The 25422-nt window shown below is 33.1% G+C and overlaps 2 protein-coding genes, 1 long non-coding RNA gene and 1 pseudogene across 5 annotated transcripts; 1 reads left to right on the top strand and 3 right to left on the bottom strand.

The window, feature by feature from the left end:
- Nucleotides 1-346: 346 nt before the first annotated feature.
- LOC123911541 (F-box/kelch-repeat protein At3g23880-like) lies at nucleotides 347-1879 on the bottom strand. The gene has a single exon (XM_045962977.1). It carries the CDS (start codon nucleotides 1766-1768, stop codon nucleotides 578-580), a length of 1191 nt encoding a protein of 396 aa, XP_045818933.1. The 5' UTR covers nucleotides 1769-1879; the 3' UTR covers nucleotides 347-577.
- Nucleotides 1880-8049: 6170 nt separating this feature from the next.
- On the bottom strand, nucleotides 8050-9271 carry LOC123911540 (F-box/kelch-repeat protein At3g23880-like). Its single transcript, XM_045962976.1, has one exon. It carries the CDS (start codon nucleotides 9238-9240, stop codon nucleotides 8050-8052), a length of 1191 nt encoding a protein of 396 aa, XP_045818932.1. The 5' UTR covers nucleotides 9241-9271.
- A 3148-nt stretch (nucleotides 9272-12419) lies between these two features.
- Nucleotides 12420-14069, bottom strand: LOC123904454 (annotated as a pseudogene).
- A 5166-nt stretch (nucleotides 14070-19235) lies between these two features.
- Nucleotides 19236-24325, top strand: LOC123911539. Of its 3 annotated transcripts, none has more exons than XR_006810562.1 (3): nucleotides 19275-21422; nucleotides 21565-24183; nucleotides 24298-24312. It is a non-coding gene; the product is annotated as an uncharacterized LOC123911539 (long non-coding RNA). The 3 variants fall into 3 exon arrangements; XR_006810561.1 differs by having other exon boundaries at nucleotides 19289-21422; nucleotides 21565-23873; nucleotides 23948-24325; XR_006810560.1 differs by lacking the exon at nucleotides 24298-24312 and having other exon boundaries at nucleotides 19236-21422; nucleotides 21565-23556.
- Nucleotides 24326-25422: the final 1097 nt, after the last annotated feature.

The raw sequence follows: 25422 nt of genomic DNA, 5'->3' as shown, positions 1-25422 counted from the left end.
ACTAATCCAAGAGGACCAATCCCACCGCCCACTTGCGATGCCCCGTTTAAAGCCAGAGTTTTTTTTGCTTTGTATGGACTAGCCCACCGAAATTGGCACCAGCGGGAATCAAACCTGAGACCTTGAGAGGAGCATACTCCAAGGACCCAAACCAAAACCAACCCAAGTGGGATAACATTCTTGTTCAAGAACTATTAAATCCATTGTTTTAGATCATGCCAACTCATTCATCTGGAACAAAGAACTATTAAATCCATTGAGTTGAATGTAACATACATCATAAAATAGAAGCATTGCAAGAATTAGAACTTGTTTATGAATAAATTGCACTCTGCAGCAAACCATTTAACACAATTCATGATTGTGAACTATTTAAAATATAATGCACAACGAGCAAGAATCAATAACTCGAACTAACCAAACAATGGAAAATAACAGCAATTTTCAACGTGTACTGTAGATATGATCGACCATCATACAATGATCCAACAAGTCACTGATAATCATGCATAACAGGAATAAAATAAATAACACAAACAGAAACTAACCATATATATCTTGTAGTTGAATCTCGTGCTTAAGGTGATATCAAACTCTCAACGTAGACTTTTGGGTTTATCGACCACCAGTTCAGGTTTTCAATCTTGGGAATATTCAAAAAAGTGCCGTTTTTGTAATCGTAAACAGCAACTCCCGAATCATTATAATCCACCAACATTTGGTCATCCTCAGACATATATAAAATCTTGGTAATATGAGTAACATAATTTATCATACGAGGAACACGGTTCAATTTAGTCCAAGATTCTCTATTTCCATACTCTTTCATAATCCAAACATCAAAAAACATATCATGGTTACCATCAAAGATGCACAAGCAATCCCTCAACATCCCCAAACTATTCTTCCAAAATTGCCACTCCAAATCAGGTTGCGGAAGCATTCGGTAAGACTCCTTCTCCAAATCAAGAGAAACAATTGTAGCCAAACCACTACTCCAGTTCGAGATATCAAATACCAACCAATTAATAGTGCCACTCACAAATATTCCTGATTCCAGAATCCTACCGGAAATTGGGATTTCATGTATCCTTCTCCAATCATTAGTACCCAAAGAATGAACACCAACTTCAATTTTTCCTTTTTTCGAAGAGCAGTTGGAAACAACAATGATCTTATAACTATCAATGAAATGATCGTACCCAAAGCTATATATTGGTGGAGCAGTACCGTATTCCCATTCAAATTCCAAAGGAGGCAATATCTTGAAGTTTCTAAAGGAAGGGTTCCACAAAATAGCAGAACGTTCATAAGGGATGGTGGTGTTGATACACAGGATGCCGTCGCAAGAACACACCTTCAAACGGCATCCATTGTTGAGACTAACAGGGTAACTGAGTTCTGTCTGTTTAAGTGTAACCCTAGAAGTTGAAAAAACAGAAGGGAGTGGGGAATCAAGAAGACATAGTCCACTCTGAGATCTCATGATGAGGTGGTGGCGAGCAGCTGACATTCGAAGTTGTTTTTTGGCGAAATCATAATCAGAGATCAGAGAATTGAAAGACTTACAAAGATACAGAAGTTGTAAGAGTAAATTCACGGGAAGTCTGCACAGAATTTCAGCAACGAGATCAAAGGGAAGAGTAGGTAGTGACTGTGGGGCTGAAGTTCGGGTTTCAATGGAAGTACTGAGTTTGTGTGTGACGGCGGTTGTTTCCTCCGTCAGTAACTGAGAAGTAACTGCGTCGTTGCGATCTTGCACCATCATGAATGTATCAGAAATCACAAAAAGACAATGGTTGGCGAAAAATATAAATAGTGAGGACTGGTAGTGTGGTTGCTTGCTGAGAACGCTTGAGCCAATCTTCTTTTATGTTTTTATTTTTAGGTTTACAATACTAATTTTTAGGTTTAAAATACTTATTGTTTTTTTTTTCATAGTCATCTTATTATTATTTTTTTTGTTGATAATATATTTATCTTTTTATTTTTATATTCTCTCGATAATTTTTTTTATTGACTAAATTTTTTATAATTTTTTTGTTTTTATGTTATTTATGATTTGTTTTCTTACTAAACATCCTATAATCTTTTATGGTGTGTTTTTTGTTCGTATTCTTAAAGCATAAAGTGCAAAAGAATCCGAAAGTCATTGTATTTTTTTCCTTAATTACATTTCTTTTTATTTTATTTTTTTGTTATTAAAAGGTGGCAAAATAAGCTGACATGATAACTGAGTCAGTTATGTGACTTGTCACATCAGCGTTGACTTTTTCCAAATTTAACCTTTTGCAAAAGGGTAAATATTAAACCAGAAGAGTTATTTTGAAAATTAGAGGGTCACACTTCGTAAGTTTGTGAAATTTAAATGGATAAAAATACAATTTAGACTAAGCTAAACTTCATCCTCTAATCACTATCTCAGCTTTTTCTTCTTATTTGGCTGATGATGCTAATAGCTACTAAATAAGTGTCCCTTTTGAATTTTGCATCAAAATTACTACACCTCCGTAACATTTTATAAGCAAAAATATACTTTATAGGTTCATTGTATATTTAGGATAATAGTGGATTTTAGTTAAAATAATAAGAGTAAAATTGGAAGAAAAATGATAAGTAATAAGTTCATAAGCTACTCGAAATAGCATCTGTCAGTAAAATAAACTATAAGTTTGTGATGAAACGACTATTATCAAAGAAGTCTATTAACTTATAAGCTATAAGACATAAACTATAAATCTATTTTGTGATCACCTCATTCTAAACACCCTAAGATAAACAAATAAGATTTTCAGATCATAAAGCATTAACAAAGATTAAACACTTGACATCTGAGACACACTATAGATTACTCATACTAGAGACCACTATAATTCGAGGTGCAGTACCCATTTTTCAAAGAGTACTCTATAATAATTTTCGTGCGCCATTAATCTATCTGTAATCCAGTTCAACTTAAAAAACTTCAAGGCCATTTCGAAATAGTTTTCTGACTTATCTTGATCTCGGGTCATAATATTTGGCCTAACAATTTTGGCATTTTTTGTCGGTTGAGCTAGGACTTATCGTTCTTACCCACTTGGTTTATTTCTAGGAAAATGCTGAAAGGCACGAGAGTTGTTGTCATGAAAATCCCGCGAGTGACTTGGCATCTTGATGGGGCCACTCTCTTAAATTCATCTATAGACAAAATGCCCAAATTAACCCTAAATTGTTCGCCGGAAATACTCCTTTGCGTCCCTTCACCCTCCTTCCGTACAATCAACTACGCCATCGCCATCGTTCCACAACCGTGAGGGATCAAATCGAAATCGAAACCAACAGATGTTGAGGATCATACCAAAGATTTCTGCAGAAGAGCAGATGACGAACACCAAAAAATCGCTTAAATCAAAATCACTTCCCAATCTCATCGTCGATGGCAAACATTCCACCAGAATTATTCACTAACATACTCTCCCTCTTACCGGTTCCATCTCTTCTCCGAGTCCGATCGACTTCAAAATCACTTCGTTCCTTAATCGATAGCATCAACTTCATCAACCTTCATCTCAAAAACTCTTTCAATTTCAATGGGTCCATGGACAAAATCAATGGATAAGGTGCAAATGAATATATTTAGGGGGTGCAAGTGCAAAATATATTGGGGTATTATGAGTAAATATAAAAATTCAGGGTGTGCAACTGTCGACCCTCATTTACAAGTGGATCCGCCCCTGGCCAGGTTCACACTTAGAATGACAAAGCGAGATGGTTGCGGATTGGTCTGACTCAATTTTAACATATCGAAAATGGGACAGAAAGAGTAGGGCAAACTTAGGTAGTTAAGTTCAAAATGTCATCTCGTGTTGACTCTTAGTGAGCCGGTTTGTCAAACAATTTTATTCTATTCAAATTAATCATAAAAATTCATAATTTAAACCATTTTTTTTTAGTTGTTCACATAATTTGTTGCAATTATTACCAAAATAAGCCTCTCAAACAACATACTAATAATAGTGGGACTAATGATTTGGTGTTGTATCCCACCGTCCTATTTTTCTAACGAGTTAAATGGAACGGATCAACTTAAAAGGTCGAATTTAGAATATCGATGCAGTTCACCTAAAATATCAGGTTAAACAAACCAACAAATTCAACCTGTTTTGCCACCCGTATTCACACTTGAGATTCAAAATGGAATCAGGAAACTACTTAAAAAGTAGTAGACATTATTGAGGCTATCTACTTTATATTTAAATATTTAGGTAGTTGGTACATATCGATCGTTCAAGGAAACATAGATGAGAATGTTTAAAGTTAGAGAAGGAATCAACATATTTTTATAAATATTAGTGAAGCCCAGTAAAAATCAAATCAAACAGTGTTTCCATGAGCATAGTTCAATCGGTAGAAACATTGCAAATTATTGTCGGGATTGGAGTTCGAACTAGTACTCTCAGTTATTCACCTTAAAAAGGTGAAATTTTAACGACCAGACTACTTAAAAAAAAATCAAATCAAACGGAAGTAATCTGCCGGAATCTTCCTCTTATAAAAATGGTTACATTTAGAAAGATATTGTTCCATACAAGGTATGTTTTACCTTTACAGCCGCAGCCTTTAATATAAGAAATTAGCTTAGAGCAGCCATAATAAAAATTAAAAACTACCATGAATAAAGTAAGCTAAATTGCAGAAGCAACGTTGATTTTAAATTTGCAAGAAATGCAACTTGCAACTTTGCGGTGGATTTCATTATCACAAAGTTCGTGGCAAAATATTCTAAGAATACAAATTTCACGTGTGGTCGGTCTTCAATATTAACTTGGAAATTTCAATTATTTATTATATGTTGATGTTTTCTTTGTAAAAAAAATCATATAATATGACAAGTAGCTTTGTACACTATACATAATCATTTTGATCACCACAAAAATAAAAAATTATACAATCATCAAATTGTTGAATCTTTATTTTGTTTTACTTTCTTGGCAGAATTACACTACAGATCATTTATCTTATTTTCCTGTAACATTTTGGTCCTTTATCTTTTTTTTGTAACGTTTTGGTCCTTTATCTCTCAATACGTGAACACTTTAGTCCTTTTCGTCACTTCCGTTTAAGAAGATGTTGATGTGTCAGCACTGTTACTGAGTTGTCAATAAAACTTAAATAAACATGTTTCTACGTGGAAATTCCACCTTGTCACACTTTCTTACTCTATAAACAGATAAAATTGGGGGAAACCAATTTATGAACCCTAAAACGAAATTGGGTGAAATTGCAATTCTCAATGGCTTCAATGCGCACCAGTTCTTCGAATTCCAGAAGCTACAATAACTCTAGGTACAATACGAGTTTCATTCGGAATGATTTGGCACCAGACTGCTTATGTCAAGTGAAAGCTGTGATTCGAATAGTAACCAAAGAAGGTCCAAACAAAGGCAAAAAAATATGGGGCTGTAGAAACTTTGTGGTGAGTTTATGGTTTTCCAAATTTATGTTTATGAGTTTTTTAATTCTAGTTAATTTATGGGTTGTCAAACATTATGAGTTTATGGGTTGTGAATCATATGAATAACGTTAATTTGATTTTGCACAGAGTCGTGAAGTTGATTGTGGTTGTGGATTTTTTGATTGGTACTCAGAGCCAGAGCATGAAAATCAAACACGATGCAGAGAATGTTTACAGAAAGATCTGGAAAATGCGACGCTAAAAAAGACCATAATGAAGATGCACGAGAATGAAAAATCGACAAAGAATAATATGAAGCTTCTTATTCTTATTTGTTTATTGTTAACTTTAATTTGTGTAATGTTTATGTGGCTTTTGGTGTTGATGAAATTTTAGATTGCATAAACTTATGTCAATTGTAATGGTTTATGCGAACTTCAAATTGTGTAATGCTTAAGGTATGTCAATTTGTGTAATGTTGATGTTATGACAATTTGTTCAATTCGTAGTGAACATTACATTTTCTCTGATTGCGTTAAATGGCTAGTGTCAGGATGAAAGTGAAAAAGATAATAGAAACAAAGGATAAAACTGTTACCAATAAAATGATTAAAGGACATAAATGTTTCAGATAGAAAAAATAAAGGACCTAATTGTTACAGATAGAATAAATAAAGGACCTAATTGGTACAGATGTAAGCAACAAAGGACCAAATTGTTACGATATTGAGGAAAAAAATTTCAAAGTCATTGCTGTAATTACAAAGCCATTACCCTGTCAAGAGAAAATTCATGACTTTTTTCATGCCATTACTGTAAATACAAAACCATAAAATTCATGATTTTTTTCAAACTAATACAAAATCAACATTAATACATAGTGGCATCCATTAAAGTGAATAAGCATCCATCCATATTACTACAAAATACATCCATAAGCTATAGCATCAATATTGCTACAAAATATAACCATAAACTAGCATCCATATTGCTACAAAATACATCCATAACATATTGCTACAAAATACATCCAAAAGTTAGCATCCATATTGCTACAAAATATAGAAAAAATAATTTTTTTGTTGAATGGTTAGAGGACCTAATCATTGGGGGCTTAACTGAAATATATTACTACTAGTAAAGGAATTTTTCATTTTTGGTGGGCGCTTGAGCCCCCATGAGCATATGCATGCATCCGCCCTTGCATATGTAATGCAAAGTAAATATTAAACTCACAATGAATCTAAATTGTGTTAAGATGTATCGTGAACTCAACTTTATCTTTTTCTTCTAAATGAAATATAAGGAAATGAAAATGCTAACTAGTATCTTAAAAATACTAGTTAAAGAATTAAATATAGTGAAATTTTCTTAAAATTTGTATAAAATTTTCTTATTTTATATAAGAAATGTTATGTTTTTAGTTTCTTTAACTAATGCTCAGGAACACTAATAAGTAGTTACCCATAAGTAAATCATTGTCTCAAATCAGTTTAACTACAATTGTTGGCCTCCTTTTCTATTCAAATCCCTCACCACTGGATTAGACAGTCAAGTGGGCCGGATCGGATACTCATGGTGAACAGAAAAATAAATTTTGTGCAATTGTGATTCAAAGGAGGCCAAGAATCAATGTCATGATTAAGAAAAACAAATAAGACTTTCTGATCACAAATCATGAACAAAGATTAAATACTTGACATTTAAGCCACACTATAGATTATGCACAATACAAACCACCTTAAATCAAGGTGCAGTACCAATTTTTTCAAATGAGCATTGATGAGATTGCACTATCAATTTAGTGCACCAATAATCTCTCTGTAATCCAGTTCAACTTAAAAAACTTCAAGGCCATTTAAAATAATTTTGCAAAACTTCTGCATAATCAAAGGCATATCCATGAATTTTATAAAGGAAACTAAAACATGGTTTCAATTTTATATTGCCACCTGTTATTTGTATTTGATGCCTCCATTTTTTATTTTATTTTTTAAAAAAAACTTAGTATCCGGCCCTACGACCGACTAATTCAAGAGAACCAATACCACCGCCCACTTGCGAGGGGCCCATTTAAAGCCAGATTTTTTTTTTTGCTTTGTATGCACTGACCCACCGAAAATAACACCAGTGAGAATCAAACGTAAGACCTTGAGAGGAGCATACTCCAAGAACCCAAGCAACAACACTAGAGCAACCCAAGTGAGTTAACATTCTTGTTCATCAACTGTTATATCCATTGTTTTAGATCATGCCAACTCATTCATCTGGAACAAAGAACTATTAAATCCATTGAGTTGAATGTAACATACATCATAAAATAGAAGCATTGCAAGAATTAGATCTTGTTTATGAATAAATTGCACTCTGCAGCAAACCATTTAACACAATTCATGATTGTGAACTATTTAAAATATAATGCACAACGAGCAAGAATCAATAACTCGAACTAACCAAACAATGGAAAATAACAGCAATTTTCATCGTGTACTGTAGATATCATCGACCATTATTATACAATGATCCAACAAGTCACTGATAATCATAACAGGGATAAAATAAATGACACAAACAGAAACTAACCATATATATCTTGTAGTTGAATCTCGTGCTTAAGGTGATATCAAACTCTCAACGTAGACTTTTGGGTTCATCAACCACCAGTTCAGGTTTTCAATCTTGAGAATATTCAAAAAAGTGCCGTTTTTGTAATCGTAAACAGCAACTCCCGAATCATTATAATCCACCAACATTTGGTCATCCTCAGACATATATAAAACCTTGGTAATATGATTTCTCATAGGAGGAACACGGTACAATTTAGTCCAAGATTCTCTATTTCCATACTCTTTCATAATCCAAACATCAAAAAACATATCATCGCTACCATCAAAGATGCACAAGCAATCCCTCAACATCCCCAAACTATTCTTCCACGTATGCCACTCCAAATCAGGTTGCGGAAGCATTCGGTAAGACTCCTTCTCCAAATCAAGAGAAACAATTGTAGCCAAACCACTACTCCAGTTCGAGATATCAAATACCAACCAATTAATAGTGCCACTCACAAATATTCCTGATTCCAAAATCTTACCGGAAATTGGGATTTCATGTATCCTTCTCCAATCATTAGTACCCAAAGAATGAACACCAACTTCAATTTTTTCTGTTTTCCAGTATGCTGAGGAAACAACAATGATCTTATAACTATCAATGAAATGATCGTACCCAAAGCTATATATTGGTGGAGCAGTACCGTATTCCCATTCAAATTCCAAAGGAGGCAATATCTTGAAGTTTCTAAAGGAAGGGTTCCACAAAATAGCAGAACGTTCATGAGGGCTGGTGGTGTTGATACACAGAATGCCGTCGCAAGAACACACCTTCAAACGGCATCCATTGTTGAGACTAACAGGGTAATTGAGTTCTGTCTGTTTAAGTGTAACCCTAGAAGTTGAAAAAACAGAAGGGAGTGGGGAATCAAGAAGACATAGTCCACGTAAGTTGCTCTGAGATCTTACGATGAGGTGGTGGCGAGCAGCTGACATTCGAAGTTGTTTTTTGGCGAAATCATAATCAGAGATCAGAGAATTGAAAGACTTACAAAGATACCGAAGTTGTAAGAGTAAATTCACGGGAAGTCTGCACAGAATTTCAGCAACGAGATCAAAGGGAAGAGTAGGTATTGACTGTGGGGCTGAAGTTAGGGTTTCAATGGAAGTAGTGAGTTTGTGTGTGACGGTGGTTGTTTCCTCCGTCAGTAACTGAGAAGTAACGGCGTCGTTGCTATCTTGCACCATCATGAATGTATCAGAAATCACAAAAAGACAATGGTTGGCGAAAAATATAAATAGTGAGGACTGGTAGTGTGGTTACTTGCTGAGAACGCTTGAGCCAATCTTCTTTTATGTTTTTTTTTAGGTTTACAATACTAATTTTTAGGTTTAAAATACTTATTGGTTTTTTTTATAGTCATCTTATTATTATTTTTTTGTTGACAATATATTTATCTTTTTATTTTTATATTCTCTCGATTATTTTTTTTATTGACTAAAATTTTTATATTTTTTGTGATTTATGATTTGTTTTTTTACTAAACATCCTATAATCTTTTATTGTTTGTTTTTATTTCCTATTCTTAAAGCATAAAGTGCAAAAGAACTTTAAAGTCATTGTATTTTGTTTCCTTAATTAGATTCCTTTTTATTTTACTTTTTTTTGTTAATTATTAGGTGGCAAAAGAAGCTGACATGACAACTGAGTCACTTATGTGACTTGTCACATCAGCATTGACTTTTTCCAAATTTAACCTTTTACAAAAGGATAAATATTGAACCAGAAGAGTTATTTTGAAAATTAGAGGGTCACACTCGTAAGTTTGTGAAATTTAAATGGATTAAATACAATTTAGCCTAAGCTAAACTTCATCCTCTAATCACTATCTCAACTTTTTCTTCCTATTTGGCTGATGATGCTAATAGCTACTAAATAAGTGTCCCTTTTGAATTTTGCGTCAAAATTACTACCCCTCTGTAACATTTTATAAGCAAAAATGTACTTTATAGGTTCATTGTATATTTAGGATAATGGTGGATTTTAGTTAAAATAATAAGGGTAAAATTGGAAGAAAAATGATAAGTAATAAGTTCATAAGCTACTCGAAATAGCATCTAAAAAATAAACTAAATCAATAAAATAAACTATAAACTCGTGATGAAACGACTATTACCAAACAAGTCTATTAACTTATAAGCTATATGACATAAACTATAAATCTATTTTGTGATCATCTCATTCTAAACACCCTAAGATAAACAAATAAGATTTTCAGATCATAAAGCATTAACAAAGATTAAACACTTGACATCTGAGACACACTATAGATTACTCATACTACAGACCACTATAATTCAAGGTGCAGTACCCATTTTTCAAAGAGTACTCTATAATAATTTTCGTGCGCCATTAATCTATCTGTAATCCAGTTCAACTTAAAAAACTTCAAGGCCTTTTCGAAATAGTTTTCGATTTTTTTTTTCTACCCCAACAATTTTCACTCTACCCCAACATATTTTTCAAAATACCCAGTATACCCTTATAAAAAATTGGTATATTTTGATAATTTTTTTTGTCATATTATACTGTTCCGGTAGACTGTTTCATCCTCCCAAAAAATTGTTCCGGTAAGTATTTATTTTTACCGGTATGTTAATTTTACCTGTACACTTTTTAAAAAGTGTTCCGGTATGTTAATTTTACCGGTACACTTTTTAATAAGTGTTCCGGTACGTTGATTTTACCTGTACACTTAGTTTTATTTCATTGATAACTAACTAGTAGCATAAAAACCATGACCACTTACAACTCCATTTTCCGTAACAGAAAAAACAGTATCTCTTCTCTCTTCAAACCCTCTTCCAGCACTCTTCCAGCAGCATTAATTTTTCCACAAGTTTTGAAAAGAACTTCCATATCTGAGATTTGAACCAGAAATGACCAAATAATATTTTTTTTAAAAAAAAAAACAGCCTTCTTTTTGTTCTTGTTTTGAACTAATAATAATACACAAGAAAATGCAAAATAATTATAAATAAAAAGAAAGGGACTTAACCTGAAAAGCAATCATGAAAAGCAAGACGAATAAGAGCAGGAATCAAAGTGTGATTAGTTTTATAAACCCGATGAACCGTAGAAATTCGGACAAGAATTACGGTAAAATTATTAAAACACCGGAACACTTTATTAAAACAGTGTACCGGTAAAATCAAGTGTACCGATGAACTGTAGAACGAACGTACCGGAACACTTATTAAAAAGTGTACCGGTAAAATTAACATACCGGAACACTTTTTAAAAAGTGTACCGGTAAAATTAACATAACCGTAAAGATAAATACTTACCGGAACAGTTTTTTGGGAGGATGAAACAATCTACCGGAACAGTATAATACGACAAGAAAAATTATTAAAATATACTAATTTTTTATAAGGGTATACTGGGTATTTTGAAAAATATGTTGGGGTAGAGTGAAGATTGGTGGGCTAGAAAAAAAAAATTTCATAGTTTTCTGACTTATCTTGATCTCGGGTCATAATATTTGGCCTAACAATTTTGACATTTTTTGTCGGTTGAGCTAGGACTTATCGTTCTTACACTTGGTTTATTTCTATTTGATGCCTCCATTTGGCAAAAGTTATGGTGCATAAGACATTTCCTTATGCATGGTGCATAAGGCCTTCACAACCATTAGATTTTGTTTACAAGTGTAATAACCCTACTCTTTCCCCTCTCTTCCCTCTGCTCGTTACCTTCTTCGTACTTTCACCGTCTACGATAACTACGATGTCGCACTCTGTCCCGTTCGATCCGTTCCTGTTTGCCGCTTTCTGCTTCTTCTTCGTTTGGGTTCATGGTTGCGCGATATCCAAACCGCCGCTACCAGTCGGCACTCCACCAACGCCGTCGTCTCGATTTGTTGTGCTACTTCTTGTTCACTCTGTTTCTGGTCATGAATTTATTACGCCTCTGATTTTTTCTTTGACCACGCCACTAAATCCTTGATCTGGATCAGCGGTGGTTTGGCAAAGCAGAGAAAATTGTTTCTTTTGGATTTGTTGAAGGAAATATATTGAAATTACCGAACCACAAATGAAGAAAATTGGTTTTATTTGTTTTTTTTGGATATGTTGATAGGTAAGAAGGACGATATTGAAGATAATAATTTTGTTTCTTTTATAAAATTGCAGAGAAGCAATGTGCTTAACAATGGTAGGGATTGGAAAAAAAAATGAAGAAGAAGACGTAGGGATTGCCTACAACTAGAACGTCGACCCGTGCGGTGCGCGGGTCTGATTAGCTGTAAGATATATAATGATTAAATAATATAATAATAATTCCAATAATGTAAGGTATATGAAAAACGTTGAATAACATTAAACGATAGTTCAACAATAATTTTGGATAAATATTCATACAAAGAAAATTATATTATATTACGGAAAACTTTCTTATAGACCACATTCGAAGTCTTAGTCGTATCTTCACCGTCGTCATCGATGATCAATATTTTTAATCCTTTTCTAGAAGTAACTCTTGAAATTGCAACATATAACTGACCATGTGAAAACACTGGCAACGGAAGATATATCCCAACATGCTTTAAAGATTGTCCTTGACTCTTATTAATAGTCATCGCAAAAGAAATCATTATAGGAAATTGTCTCTGTTTAAATTTAAAAGGAATTTTCATGGTGTCAGAGAAAATCTAGGTATGAAAACCAGATCACCAATATTACTTCCTGAAATAATTTTTCCTTCAAGAGCACGTTTTCCCAATCTCGTAATAATAAATCTTGTTCCATTGCATAATCCTAATTTTTTATTCAAATTCCTTAATAGCATAATTGGAACTCCAACTTTAAGTTTCAACTTGTGATTTGAAAGTCCCGACGTAGAAATCGTGTTCAAAAATTCGGGAGTATGAACATCATCCACTGTTTGACCGTCTAGATTTTGTGTGAGTGGAGTATCATAACTCAAATATGTTTTTTCTTCACCAGGAAATTAAATCCAACATATAATCATTTATTGTGTCGACTATTGAATTTTTAGGAGCTAGTATAACTCTATTTTGGAAATACATTATATCGTTCATGTTTTGTAAAAGTTCGGGATATGTGCTTTCAACGATAGAAGCAAGAGGATCACCTGAATTTGGAATCAATAAATCTGATGAAATGTCAAGTTCTAAATCATCATCGTTGTCATCTCCAATTTCTCCATCGCCAACACCCAAAACCCATTTAGAAAACAATCTTCTTTGTTCAACGTCTGCACTCGAAGCACCACCGAGAAGCCTCGTGTTTTTACTCAATGTTAAAACTTTACAAAAATTCCAAAGAACTGAAGAATTAATAGTAGCATGAACAACTTTTGTCCTTGTACCTTTGGGTATTAATGGTTGAATTTGTCTAAAATCTCCGTCAAAAACAACTTTTCCACTGAAGAGAATGTGTTTATTTTTTTCATCAACAGACTTGAGAATATCTTTTAAAGTTCGATCAACAGCTTTGAAATAGTGTTTGTGCATCATTGGTGCTTCATCCCATATAATGAGCTTTGCTTTTTGTATTAATAGCGCCAAAGGCCTTTTAGGAACTATGATACATGTTGAAAACTCGTCAACATTTAGAGGAATACAAAACCTTGAATGTGTTGTTCTACCGCCAGGTATAAGCAATGCAGTGATCCCACTTGAGGCAACTGTTAAAACTATCTCACCTTTTGAGCGTAATGCGGCTGACATAGCCCTCCAGATAAATGTCTTCCATGTACCGCCATAACCATAACGAAAAAACACACCATATTTGTTTTCGTTAACTCTTGTCATGATTGTGTCATATACTTTACGTTGCTCTGAAGTCATAGTTGACATCAATCTAACATGTTCCTCAGCTAATGATTGTCTGTTATAATTCAATTCATCGTATATTAAACTATTTTGTATATCAGGAACTAATGATGTGTCTGCTCTAGGCTTTGGAGGATAATCTTTTAAACTCTTCCCACAACTATGTAACATCATCTCAATATCTGCTAGTGCATATTGTATCAATTGATCATCGATTAATATTAAATCTGCAATGTTAAAATCAAAGTAATGAATGTGATTAGTGACATGACTATGGTTGTGTTTGGTTGTATTGCAAAAAAAATTGATTTAGCAGAATTGAGTTTGATAATAACTTTCCAAATCACACGTGATAATAACTTTCCAAATCTCACATGATAATTATTCTCTAAATTTATGACCCGGTAGAAAAAAAATCATTGATTAGGAAAGACATAAAAATATTTCGTGATGAATAATATAGTCAACAATAATTTCGATATGATATACTTTTAAAATTGATGGTGCTTATCAATTAGTGCACATAATTTTAATCTCAATTGGTATACTTGTCATAGTGGTTGGAAATATTGCTTTTCACTGAAGGGTTGCGGGTTCGAATCCTAGTCAAGACAAAATTGTATTATTTTTAATAAAAATTGCAAGATAAAATGGAGGGAAAACAGAGAAAACAAATTAGGGTTTAGGGTTTGCTTGTGTATACAAGCTTATAATATAAAAGATATGGCAGTTTGATGGTTAGATAAATATGAGAGTTTGTCTTTTAGTCTTCATCCATTAGATTGATCTAATGGTTTATATTTGGAGAAGGAGAAAGAAGGAGACTGTTAACGAAGAAGAGGATCCAGATCCCACAATCTGGTAGCTTTTTCAATAATCTGCTTGTCAGTTGATGAGACTTTACAAAAAAAGTGTCCACTGATTGATTGATTGATTATGTTATAAGTGTGAACTATAGTTTGTGAATATTGGTTTAAATGTTTATCACATTTGGTCTTTTGTTTTATTATAAATTTTTTTATTGTTTTTACAGAAAAATAATAAATAATTTTCTGGAAATTTTGGGACCAGTTAGGTATTTTTCTGAGACATGAAACTATTTTTAGTTAATTAAATGAGGTAAATATGCTTTTATAAATATCAGGTATTAATAAAATTTTCCCAAAATTTCATTTAGGGTATTTTGAATTATTTGGAACGGTTGGGGATACCTCACTCTCTCTAGTTTTATATCGTCTTAAAAATTTAAATTTATTTCACAATTAATTAAGTTGATTTAAAATATGTACTTTCGTCGATAAATTAAAATTAAGTTAATTGGGTTGGGGTACTGATAAGAGGAGTAGTAGGCTTTTGTTTTGAGAGAGTGAATGACTAATTGAGTGTACATCTAAAACTATTAAATACATCAAATGATTTTGGAGAACAACTCTTTGAAACCATTCCACAGCAAAAATGATTTCATACCGTTATACACTGAAACCATTAGTCTAGTTAAATGGTTTCATGGCGTTATACACCGAAACCATTATTATAGTTAAATGATTTTATATGAGCATTAGTGCCAATATGTTATACACTGAAACCATTAGTCTTGTTAATTGGTTTCAAGATGTTATACACTAAAATCATTTGTCTAGTTAAATGGTTTCATACTGTTATACACTGAAACCATTAGTCTAGTTAAAAAGTTTCATAGCGTTATACACTGAAACCATTATTCTAGTTAAATGGTTTCATAGCGTTATACACTGAAACCATTAGTCTTGTTATTTGGTTTCAAGATGTTATACACTGAAACCATTAGTCTAGTTAAATGGTTTCATAGTGTTATACACTGAAACCATTATTTTAGTTAAATGGTTTCATATGGGCATTAGTGCCAAGATGTTATACACTGAAACCATTGTTATTAAGTAAAACATCACATAACCATTTTACAAAACCATGCTTCATAAAGCAAAAAATTATATAAAGCAATTAGGGTTAGTTTAGTTGAGAAAAATTTGGACAGTATGCATGAGATATTAGATTCGACCATTTTTTTATTGTAAAGAAAAATCGATATATATATATATATATATATATATATATATATATATATATATATATATATATATATATATATATATATATATATATATATATATATGTAATTAATGTATGAGATTATATTGTGATTATGATTGATAAAACTTAAAATTAAATTGTATGTTTGACAAGTATGCTTTATATATACATGAACCATTCGTTATTATGTTAGGCTTCGAGGGGGTGTATGACGAAAATTAATTAAAAGTGGATTTTTATAATATATACTTCAAAGGAACAAAAATTATTATTTAATTGGAAACGGGGGGCGCGCTAGAAATTTGGGGGGGTGCGCTAGAAATTTGGAGGAGGGAAAAAAATTGGTGGCGCGCTAGAAATCTAGGGGAGGAAAAAAAAATTGGGGGCTCACAAAAAATCTAGGAGGAAAAGGAAAAAAAACTGGGGGGTGCGCTAAGCAAATGGGGGCGCGCAAGTAATTAGGTAGTATATGGGGGGCGCGCGAGTAATGGATTGCCTAATTTTGGGTTTGGGCTGACTTTTGGTGTAGGAAGCAAATATGCTGGGTGTAGGAAGAATTTTATGCATGATGCATAAGTTTGGGCTTATGCACCATAACCACACCCAGGGGGAGCCATCATGTACACCATGACTTGTACACGTCCTGATGTCGCATATGCACTGGGTGTAACTAGTCGATATCAAGCAAATCCAGGTGAGGAACACTGGAAAGTGGTTAAGACTATTCTTAAGTACTTAAGAAGGACTAAAGACAAATTCCTCATATATGGAAATTCTGAATTAAGTCTTAAAGGTTATACTGATGCAAGTTTTGCATCAGACAAGGATGATAGCAAATCTATTTCAAGTTACGTCTTCACATTAAATGGTGGTGTAATAAGTTGGAAAAGTTCCAAACAAGCTACGGTAGCAGATTCTACTACCGAAGCGGAGTACATAGCAGCAAGTGAGGCGGCTAAAGAAGCAGTTTGGATGAAAAAGTTTACATTTGAACTTGGAGTGGTCCCTTCGGAGTGGTCCCTTCAATAAAAGACTCTGTACCATTATTATGTGACAATAATGGAGCTATTGCTCAAGCAAAGGAGCCAAGATCACATCAGAAATCCAAACACATTCTTCGGAGATATCACTTAATTAGAGAGATCATTGAACGTGGTGACGTCAAGATTGAGAAAGTGGATGGAAAAGAAAATGCGGCAGATCCGTTCACAAAGGCACTTGGCATAAAAGTTTTTGACAAGCACAAGTGTGAAATAGGATTGAAGTACATGACTGATTGACTTTAGTGCAAGTGGGAGATTGTTGGAAAATAATAAGGTGCACAAAAAGCCAATCAACAATGTAATCCATTTTCAAATATAATAAAGTATCAGTTTTCATTATACTTCACTATTTAGTGAAATAGTTGATTTGATAATGTCCTTGATTTAAAATAGACGTGTTATCGTGATAGAGATTATGATAATGAGAAACAAGTCTTTTATTATTTTAAATCTAAATAGTTTTTGATCGTATGATTATTGAGAATAGGATATCAATAATTAGGATAGATTAATATATATGTGATGGTCTTTTATTGGATAAAAATTAATACATCTCATTTATTAAATTGCATATATAGATGATGCATATAGTGATATGATCAATGAACTGACTAAGCTTAGAATTTCTAATGGTCGATATTACCTTAAACTGTCAATAGAAATTCTAAAGAAGAAATATAATAATTTTTCTTTGACCTGAGATTAACATAGTAATTAACATGTTATTTATTGTACTCTAATTCTGGACACCTAGTATCTCAGGGTACTAGTTGAAAAAATATTGGGTACAATTAAATACTTGTATAATTAATGATTAACCAAGATGGGATCTGTCAACTCATGGTAATGAGTTTGAACTCTATGATAAAATGAAAAAACCTGGCCAGGTGAATTGAAATAGAAAAGAGTTTCTTGAGTCATATATGTTAACTTAATAGAGTTTGACAATAGTACCATGCTCTAGAGTTAACCAGAGTTGTAACGACAGAGGAAAAATAAATATATTCTTCTTCTAATGGTTCTTGAAAGTAAAATAGTACTTCATACTATCCGGACGTTAAGGAGTGTTACTAGACGCCTACCTTGATTAATATATTTATTTGATTAATATATTACCGGCTTAGTATTGAACCTACAAAGTCACACACAAACGAGTGTTCTAATTCTTACTAAGGAATTATTTTATTTGACAAATTAAATTAGTGAATTTAATTAATATAAAACTATAATCCTAAGTGGAATATTATTTTATTTTTTGCTAGTACAAAGAATACAAATAATATAAGTATAAATTGAGCATATATATATATATATATATATATATATATATATATATATATATATATATATATATATATATATATATATATAGATGGTGAATTGGTATATGAACAAGTAAGCATATTGATTCATAGTGGAGGCAATTAACATGTTAATTGATTTTCATATTAGTGGAATATGAAATGAAAAAGTTTTTCTATTGAGTGGGAATTGATTTCTTTTATTTTGATAAAAGTTCACATGCCTATAAATAAATACCATATAACTTGTTCAAGATATACTACTTTTCATCATGTATGTATTTGCTTAGTTTTCTTGTTTCACAAACGCAAGAGTTGCTAGTAAGGATTGAGTTCGGTGTGGATAGCGTAGAGACTTCACACTATTGAAGAAATTTTTCATGATTCAAGAACTAATCAACAGGTACATGTTTACTGTTATATTAGTTTGTCATATAATTTAAACAAAAAGAATAGATCCAATTTTATCCGCTGTGCGTGTTTTGAACACATTTTTTCTTTCATCTTAGGGAAGACATACCACCGCCGTCGAATGGTACCAGTAATCGCCGATAGTGCTAGTCAGTAGTGCCAGAAAATGATTGTAGTAGATCGAGACACAGATATGCAACCGGTGAAGTATAAATTTTGACAGTGCTATTCAGTAGTGCCAGAAAAGTATAAATTTTGACACTTCTTATTAAGGAAACTATTTTGCCAATACTCATAATTTCCGTTGTGAATCACACTAGCTATTTTTTTTATAAACATCACACCATCTCTATTTATAATTTATTTATATTTATTAATAATTTTTTTAAAAATAAAATGATTTCAATATTTTTTTAAATTTATAAATTAGTTTTATTTAGTAGGCAAAATTACATCTTTTCCTTTGGGTAAATTGCTTATAAAAAAAAAAAGTATTTAGTTAGTATGTAAAAAAGAAATGTTGGGCTTAAGAGAAAAATTATAAAATACGGCCCACAAGCATAGCTTAATATTGACGCTAAGTTAAAAAATAACCGTTGCGCCCTAATCCGCGAATATATATAGATATAGATAATGAACATTCTATTTCTATTCTCTCTCATAGATTGATTGAATTCTTTTGTTGATCAAAGCTCTCTCTGAGTTTCTATTTCTATTCTCTCAATAGATTCATTCATTCGATAATCAAAGCTGATCTCACTTTATCTTTCTATTCTCTCAATAGATTGATTCATTGATTGATTTCGCTCGCTGTTTCTTTTGTCCATTGATTTCGCCCTAATCAAATCTCCCTCTCACTTTCCTTACCAACCGCTCCATGGATTCACCGCCGTGTACTCCTCCGATCACCACTCCTCGTACTCCCATTTCGCCATCCACACCTCGTACTCCGATCACCACTCCTCCTCGTACTCCGATTTCGCCATCCACACCTCGTACTCCTTCGATCACCACTCCTCGTACTCCTCCGCTTTCATCATCGTCCCTGGCGGCGGTAGTAACTCCGTCACCTCCTCGTGCACCAATCAAGCAACGAAAGATATATTCTACCCCGATGCTACAGTTGATGGATAAAATCATTCAAGAGGGAGAATTGTTGTTGGTTGAGTATCGAAGGAATCAGAACACCGCTGAAGCCAGGGAAAACGAAAGAAAAAGAAAAATACGTATTTTGATGTCACTTCGATGATCATTCATTCCTTTTCTATATGAAAATGGGTAAGTGAAAAGGTAAGAGGTTTATTATGAAATTGTGAAATTGATCTGTTAGAGGTAGGTTATGTTATTTTCTGTTAGGAGAGTGTCTTTGCAGGTACATCAACATTCCTATTCTTGTCAGTAAGATATTAATTTGTTTTTGCCTCTTTTGATTTAGTTTTTACTTTTTATAGTATGGAAAAATGGTAAGGAAAAGGGTAAGAAATTCCATTTTTTTTTCATTGCTATTTTGTTATTATGAAATTGTGATGTTCTGAGGTAGGTAGGTATTGCTAGTCAATGCTGAACCAAAACAGGAGAAAAAGGGTTGCGACTCAATCAGGTAAAGTATGTGTTTTTTTTAGTAGAAGTAGAACTTCCTAACTATGATTGGTTTTATTTTCCTTTTTCACAAACTTGCCATACAAGTCAGTCTTTCCATTAAATAAATAGACTTATCCTGAATACCTGATTTATTATTCAAGTTCTCAATGGGATACATCGCTTACATATGTTCTTGCTTCAGTATCACATCCCTATCCCTTGTTTGTCAAACCACTGTTCTCAATGGTATTTATTTCTTCCTCAATTAAAATTTAATTATTTTCTCTCAACATATTATATAAATTCTTTCTATGTTTTTTGTCCTTGTTTGTATAATCATGTTGGCAATATCCAGAAGTAACTAAAAATAGAATGACATTTAGTATATCTGTTGTTGAGGAGGACTTCCTTAATCTGTGTTGTTTATTTTTCTTTTCAAGCAACTTACCACTTATAACAACGTTTATTGCTAATTCGGTATTTAGTTTTAGCCTAGAAAAAAGTAACTCTTACTCTTAATAACAAATAGTTTTCTCTCCTCTACAAGATTAATGCATGTATGTAACCTTTTCTTGAAATAGGATGAGGCTGATTCCTTGTTATTTACTAATTTTTCGATGATACTAACATTCTGATGGAATCAGGTACATGTGTGACTGGTTCTGGTCATGCAGAGAATGTTAAACATGTATCCTTAAAAGTGTGCTTCAGTTCAGCAAATGCAGGTTTGGGTAAGTGGTTGGTGCTTTATCATGACGGTTTATGCTTATGCCTTTATCACTTAAATGAGCCTGAGGTGGCAAAATGTGAAAAAGGGTTGGCATTATTGCGGCTGAGCTGGATGGTGGCCAGACAAAGTGGAGGATGCTGAGTGCGATTTTAATGGATATATGTTTTCTATGAGGAATTATGCAGGAAATGAAGAGTCATCTGTTGCTTTGTTCACCAAAGGTGACGGGTGCTAAGTGGGAATTCTGTCAAGATTTTATGTCTTGACTATGTTTGGATTTGTTGCTATCACGGAGGCAGGGCAGGTATGAATGTTGAATCGACGAGGCTCGTTCAAAATTATAGAGAGGTGGTATGGTGCTTTTTGGTGATTGTTTTGTTTTGAACTGTTTTGGTCGAGGAATTTTATCTTGCAGTACATGTACATTAAACTGTTTTTGGTACGTTTTCTTTTTCTATACTTGTGCAGAGGTTATGTGAGTGGATTGTGTTTTTTTTTTTTTTTTTGATAAGCTGAGTGGATTGTGTTTTGATTTTGAAATGTAATTAGATTCTTATTGGTATTGATTTTTTTTTTTTTAGGTTGCAGAAGGATTTCATATCAGGTATGAGAGAGCAGAATAGTGGAAAGAAGGAGCTTTGCTGGCAAAGTTACATATTTGTGGTAGCAACAAATGGAGGAAGAATAGTGGAAAGAAGAACTATCGAGATCCGGAAGGCGACAATACCGATTCTAGCATGAAATCAGATTGTCCACCATGTCATCATTGTGGAAGAAAAGGTAATGCTCCTCTAAGATCTTGGATAAGGCCAGATGTGAAGTGTAACAAATACAACCGCTTGGGTCATATTTCAAAGATCTACAAATTCCAACAGGAAAAGAAGCAAGAAGAAACTCAGATTGTAGATCAAGATTATCAACACAGGTGAAAGTTGGTTAATTGATAATGGATGCACTAATCACATGTCATATGATATTGAGCTTTTCAAAGATTTCAACGAGGATTCTGTTTCAAAAGTTAAGATTGGTAATGGTTAATTTGTTGATGTCAAATGAAGAGGATCAATTGCACAGTTGCTTGAAAAGGGCTTCATACTTATCTTTGAGAATTGTTCAGAATACCAATGTAGGTTAAAAGTTTTTCTTTGGGCTTTTTGCAATGTAAGGAAGCTGTTGTTGTAAAATCAATTTCTGATACTGAATTTTGTTCTATACTTGGATAAAAACAATCTAGCAGAAGGTATACTAGCATTGGAGAAAAACATGACTAGTTTTTCTCCTCACCAGATTGTTATGTTCACGATCAGAACAATAAGTAGATTGCAGTTGATACATACAGATCTTAGAGGATCTTTGTCAGAAGCATCATTGGATGGACCATATATTACATACAGATCTTAGAGGATCTTTGTCAGAAGGATCTTTGTAAATTCAAAAGATGGGTTGAAAATCAGAGTGAATGCAAAATTTAAATGTTAAGATCAGATAATGAAGGTCAATGCACCTCAGAAAAATTCAATAAGATTTATGAGGAGGCTGGAAACATTATGGTGCGTGTGCTGGTGAAAGGAAGTTTAGGACTGTGATAGAAATGGTTAGCTGCTTGCTATATGAGCAAAATATCTCTTCAGCAGTTTTGGGCAGAAGCTGCAACAAGTCTGATGAAAAACTCCATTTGAAGGATGGTGTTTGGCTGTGTTTGCTTCAGTCATGTGACACTAGTACATCTGATAAGTTTTATAAAAGGTTTCAGGCTGAAATATTCTTAGGCTACCACAATGTCTCTATAGCCTATAGAATCCTTTCAGCCAAAGTCAGAAAAAATCTTCATAAGTAGAAATGTTCGTTTTGAGGAGGAGCAAGAATGAAACTGGGAAGAAGAAAAACCATGCAAGTAAAATGGCAAAAAATTGAAGAATCTCCAGAATTACTATTTCGGGAAGATCACGTTTCTCCACTAGATCATGAGAACATTGATGATGCACAAGTACAAGATTACTTGTTGATATTTATGATAGGTGCAGTTTTCTAATATTCTTGGTGCTAAAAAAAGCAGGAAATTGTTGATCAGTCCGCCGCAGAGGTTGAATTCATAGCCAATTTAGGAAGTTGTTAAAAGATGTTCAAGAGGAGCAGAGGAAAAGTACTAAGAATCTAGTGTTTCATGGAAAGACCCTGAATTTAATGTGAAGTTGCACTTTCTGAGGATGAAATCTCAAATCTCATTGCGATCTTGGAATAAAGATCAGAGTAGATATTTTTACAAAGCCGCTTTCTAAAAGAAAGTTTGAAGTCTTGCATAAAGATCAGAGTCTACAGCTATTAAAGCAAGGAGTAGTATTGAGATAATGCTTCAACATATATCCTCATTGATAAGATCTAGAAACAGTTTGTTGGTGTTATCTTTTAATTAAATTAGGAGGCTTTCTGTTCTGTTTTAGTAGATTTAGTATTTCGTTAGTGAGAGGTTTAAATGTTATTCTTTTTTTTTTTTGGGTAAGAAATTATATTTTAGGATATTTATCTGTAATCAATTTTTGTATTTAAAGAAGCTTCAGATGAATTTTAGTAGAGTTTTTTTGTCTTAATGTCTTGTTTGGATCATTGCTGAAAGGACTTATCAGTGCTTCTCTTTTAGATCAAGCACGGATGCTTGTTAAAAATGTGTGTTTGGTTGAATTTTCTTTATCTGCTGTGACTTTACAAAAATATTTGAGAAGAACTTATTATGATCTTAAACAGAAAACGTCTCTCCTTTCAAACTAAAAAATGAATTTACTAAATTTGAAAGAATGTCCCATTCCAATCCTATCTGAATCGTGTTCCCTTGCAGACAGACAGACTGAAGTTCGACTGTTACTATTCCTTTTGCAGTTCTGCTCACTCTCCGGTATGACTGAATTCACTAATTTGTTTTTATTAGTTTCATTTTTTGGTGACTTAATTGTTTGTGTATATACTCAGGATTGTGCTTCTCTGGATGTTGTCTTAAGGCAAAAGGGGGAATTGAATGCTCTTGTTTTTATTTTTCAAACACTTGATGCATGATGTTAGAATATGAAACAATCGATTTCTTTGGAGCAGATACTAGTACTTGGTCTTAACAATCACTTGATGCATGATGTTAGAATAGGAATTGAATGTTCTGAAAAGTTCCATTTTGCATGATTTCTCTTTGATTTTTGATCCATTGAGGTAAGGTTAGTAATGTTTTTGTCTAATTCACTTTTACCATTAATTAGTAATTTACATGTATCTTCAATAGTTAGATGGACTTTTTTTTTAATTTAGTTTAACTTTAATGTTTGCGCAAGTCCTGGAAGTCAGAGCAATGGGGATACAAGTATTTCAGAAACAAATCCAAGATAATAATAGATGAATGATTCTTTTTTCTCTCATCTCCTAAGTTCTAACCCTAGCCGTCACCTTTTTTCTTCTTCTTAATTTATCAAAGAGGGGTGATTTCAGGTCAAATCTTGACCTAAAATCACCCCTCCAAATTCTTTTTTCTTTCTCGTTGTTAAATAAGTGTGATTTTTCACATATTTGTTTGGTTTTGTGTGCGGTGTATTCTGTTGTGCCGTCTCTGTGCGGTGTATTTTGTTTTCCCGTCTTTGTGCGGTGTTCATTTGTTTCAGGTTGAAGGATTAGATCCGATCAAGTACAAATCTATCCAATGTCGACTTTTGTGTCATCAACGCTGTAGATCTGGGGGCATAGACATTCCAGACACTTCAATATAGTCATATATGTAGGCTTATGTAATTTGCCGTTTTATGCTATTAACATGGATGCTGTGAGTATCCTTTTTGTTTTTAGCAAATTTGAATTTGTATTACATCGATGTACTCTATCAGTTTGAATGAATGAATATCCTTTATTTTTAGTAAAAAAAAAAAGTATTTCAGAAACAAATGAATTCTGAATTTGAATTGTTTGGAACTGATGAGGTGCTGTTCAGCATGATAATTTTACTACCAATGATGCCCTGATGATGGCAGATTCTGCATCTGAGAATCACACTGTCGAAAGTTTAGATACTTATTTCATAAGTTAGTTTGTTATTGAGGAAAAACCAATTATTGAAACTCAGGACTAATCGACCCAAAAAGTGGTCAAGCCACTGAAAGGAAGATGATGAAATTAAACCTGTTAATTCAATTGCAAGTTCAAACCACTTGATTGTGTTATGGTGATTTGAGTTAGATTGATTCTCAATGTCAGAATTCATAACTAAGATCAATTACCAACTACATGGTGTCTGGAACAATGGGAGCTCCATTATTATTATTATTATTGAGAATTATTCTATGTCTAGCTTCATGAATATTTCTCAGACTGGTTTTTTCTCTTTCAACACTATTGTTATGCACTGATTTTGCTTTCCAGGCCAAATGTTCTAAGCCTAGAACAATATTGTTACGCATTCACTTTTTATT

The sequence above is a fragment of the Trifolium pratense genome, linkage group LG2 (genome assembly GCF_020283565.1).
Source record: "Trifolium pratense cultivar HEN17-A07 linkage group LG2, ARS_RC_1.1, whole genome shotgun sequence".
Taxonomy (NCBI): domain Eukaryota; kingdom Viridiplantae; phylum Streptophyta; class Magnoliopsida; order Fabales; family Fabaceae; genus Trifolium; species Trifolium pratense.
This window is presented reverse-complemented; position numbering and strand designations above follow the sequence as displayed.

Bases quoted from the DNA above. Each gene is read 5' to 3' on its own strand.
- LOC123911541 (XM_045962977.1), bottom strand. From the start codon at position 1,768: ATGATGGTGCAAGATCGCAACGACGCAGTTACTTCTCAGTTACTGACG.
- LOC123911540 (XM_045962976.1), bottom strand. From the start codon at position 9,240: ATGATGGTGCAAGATAGCAACGACGCCGTTACTTCTCAGTTACTGACG.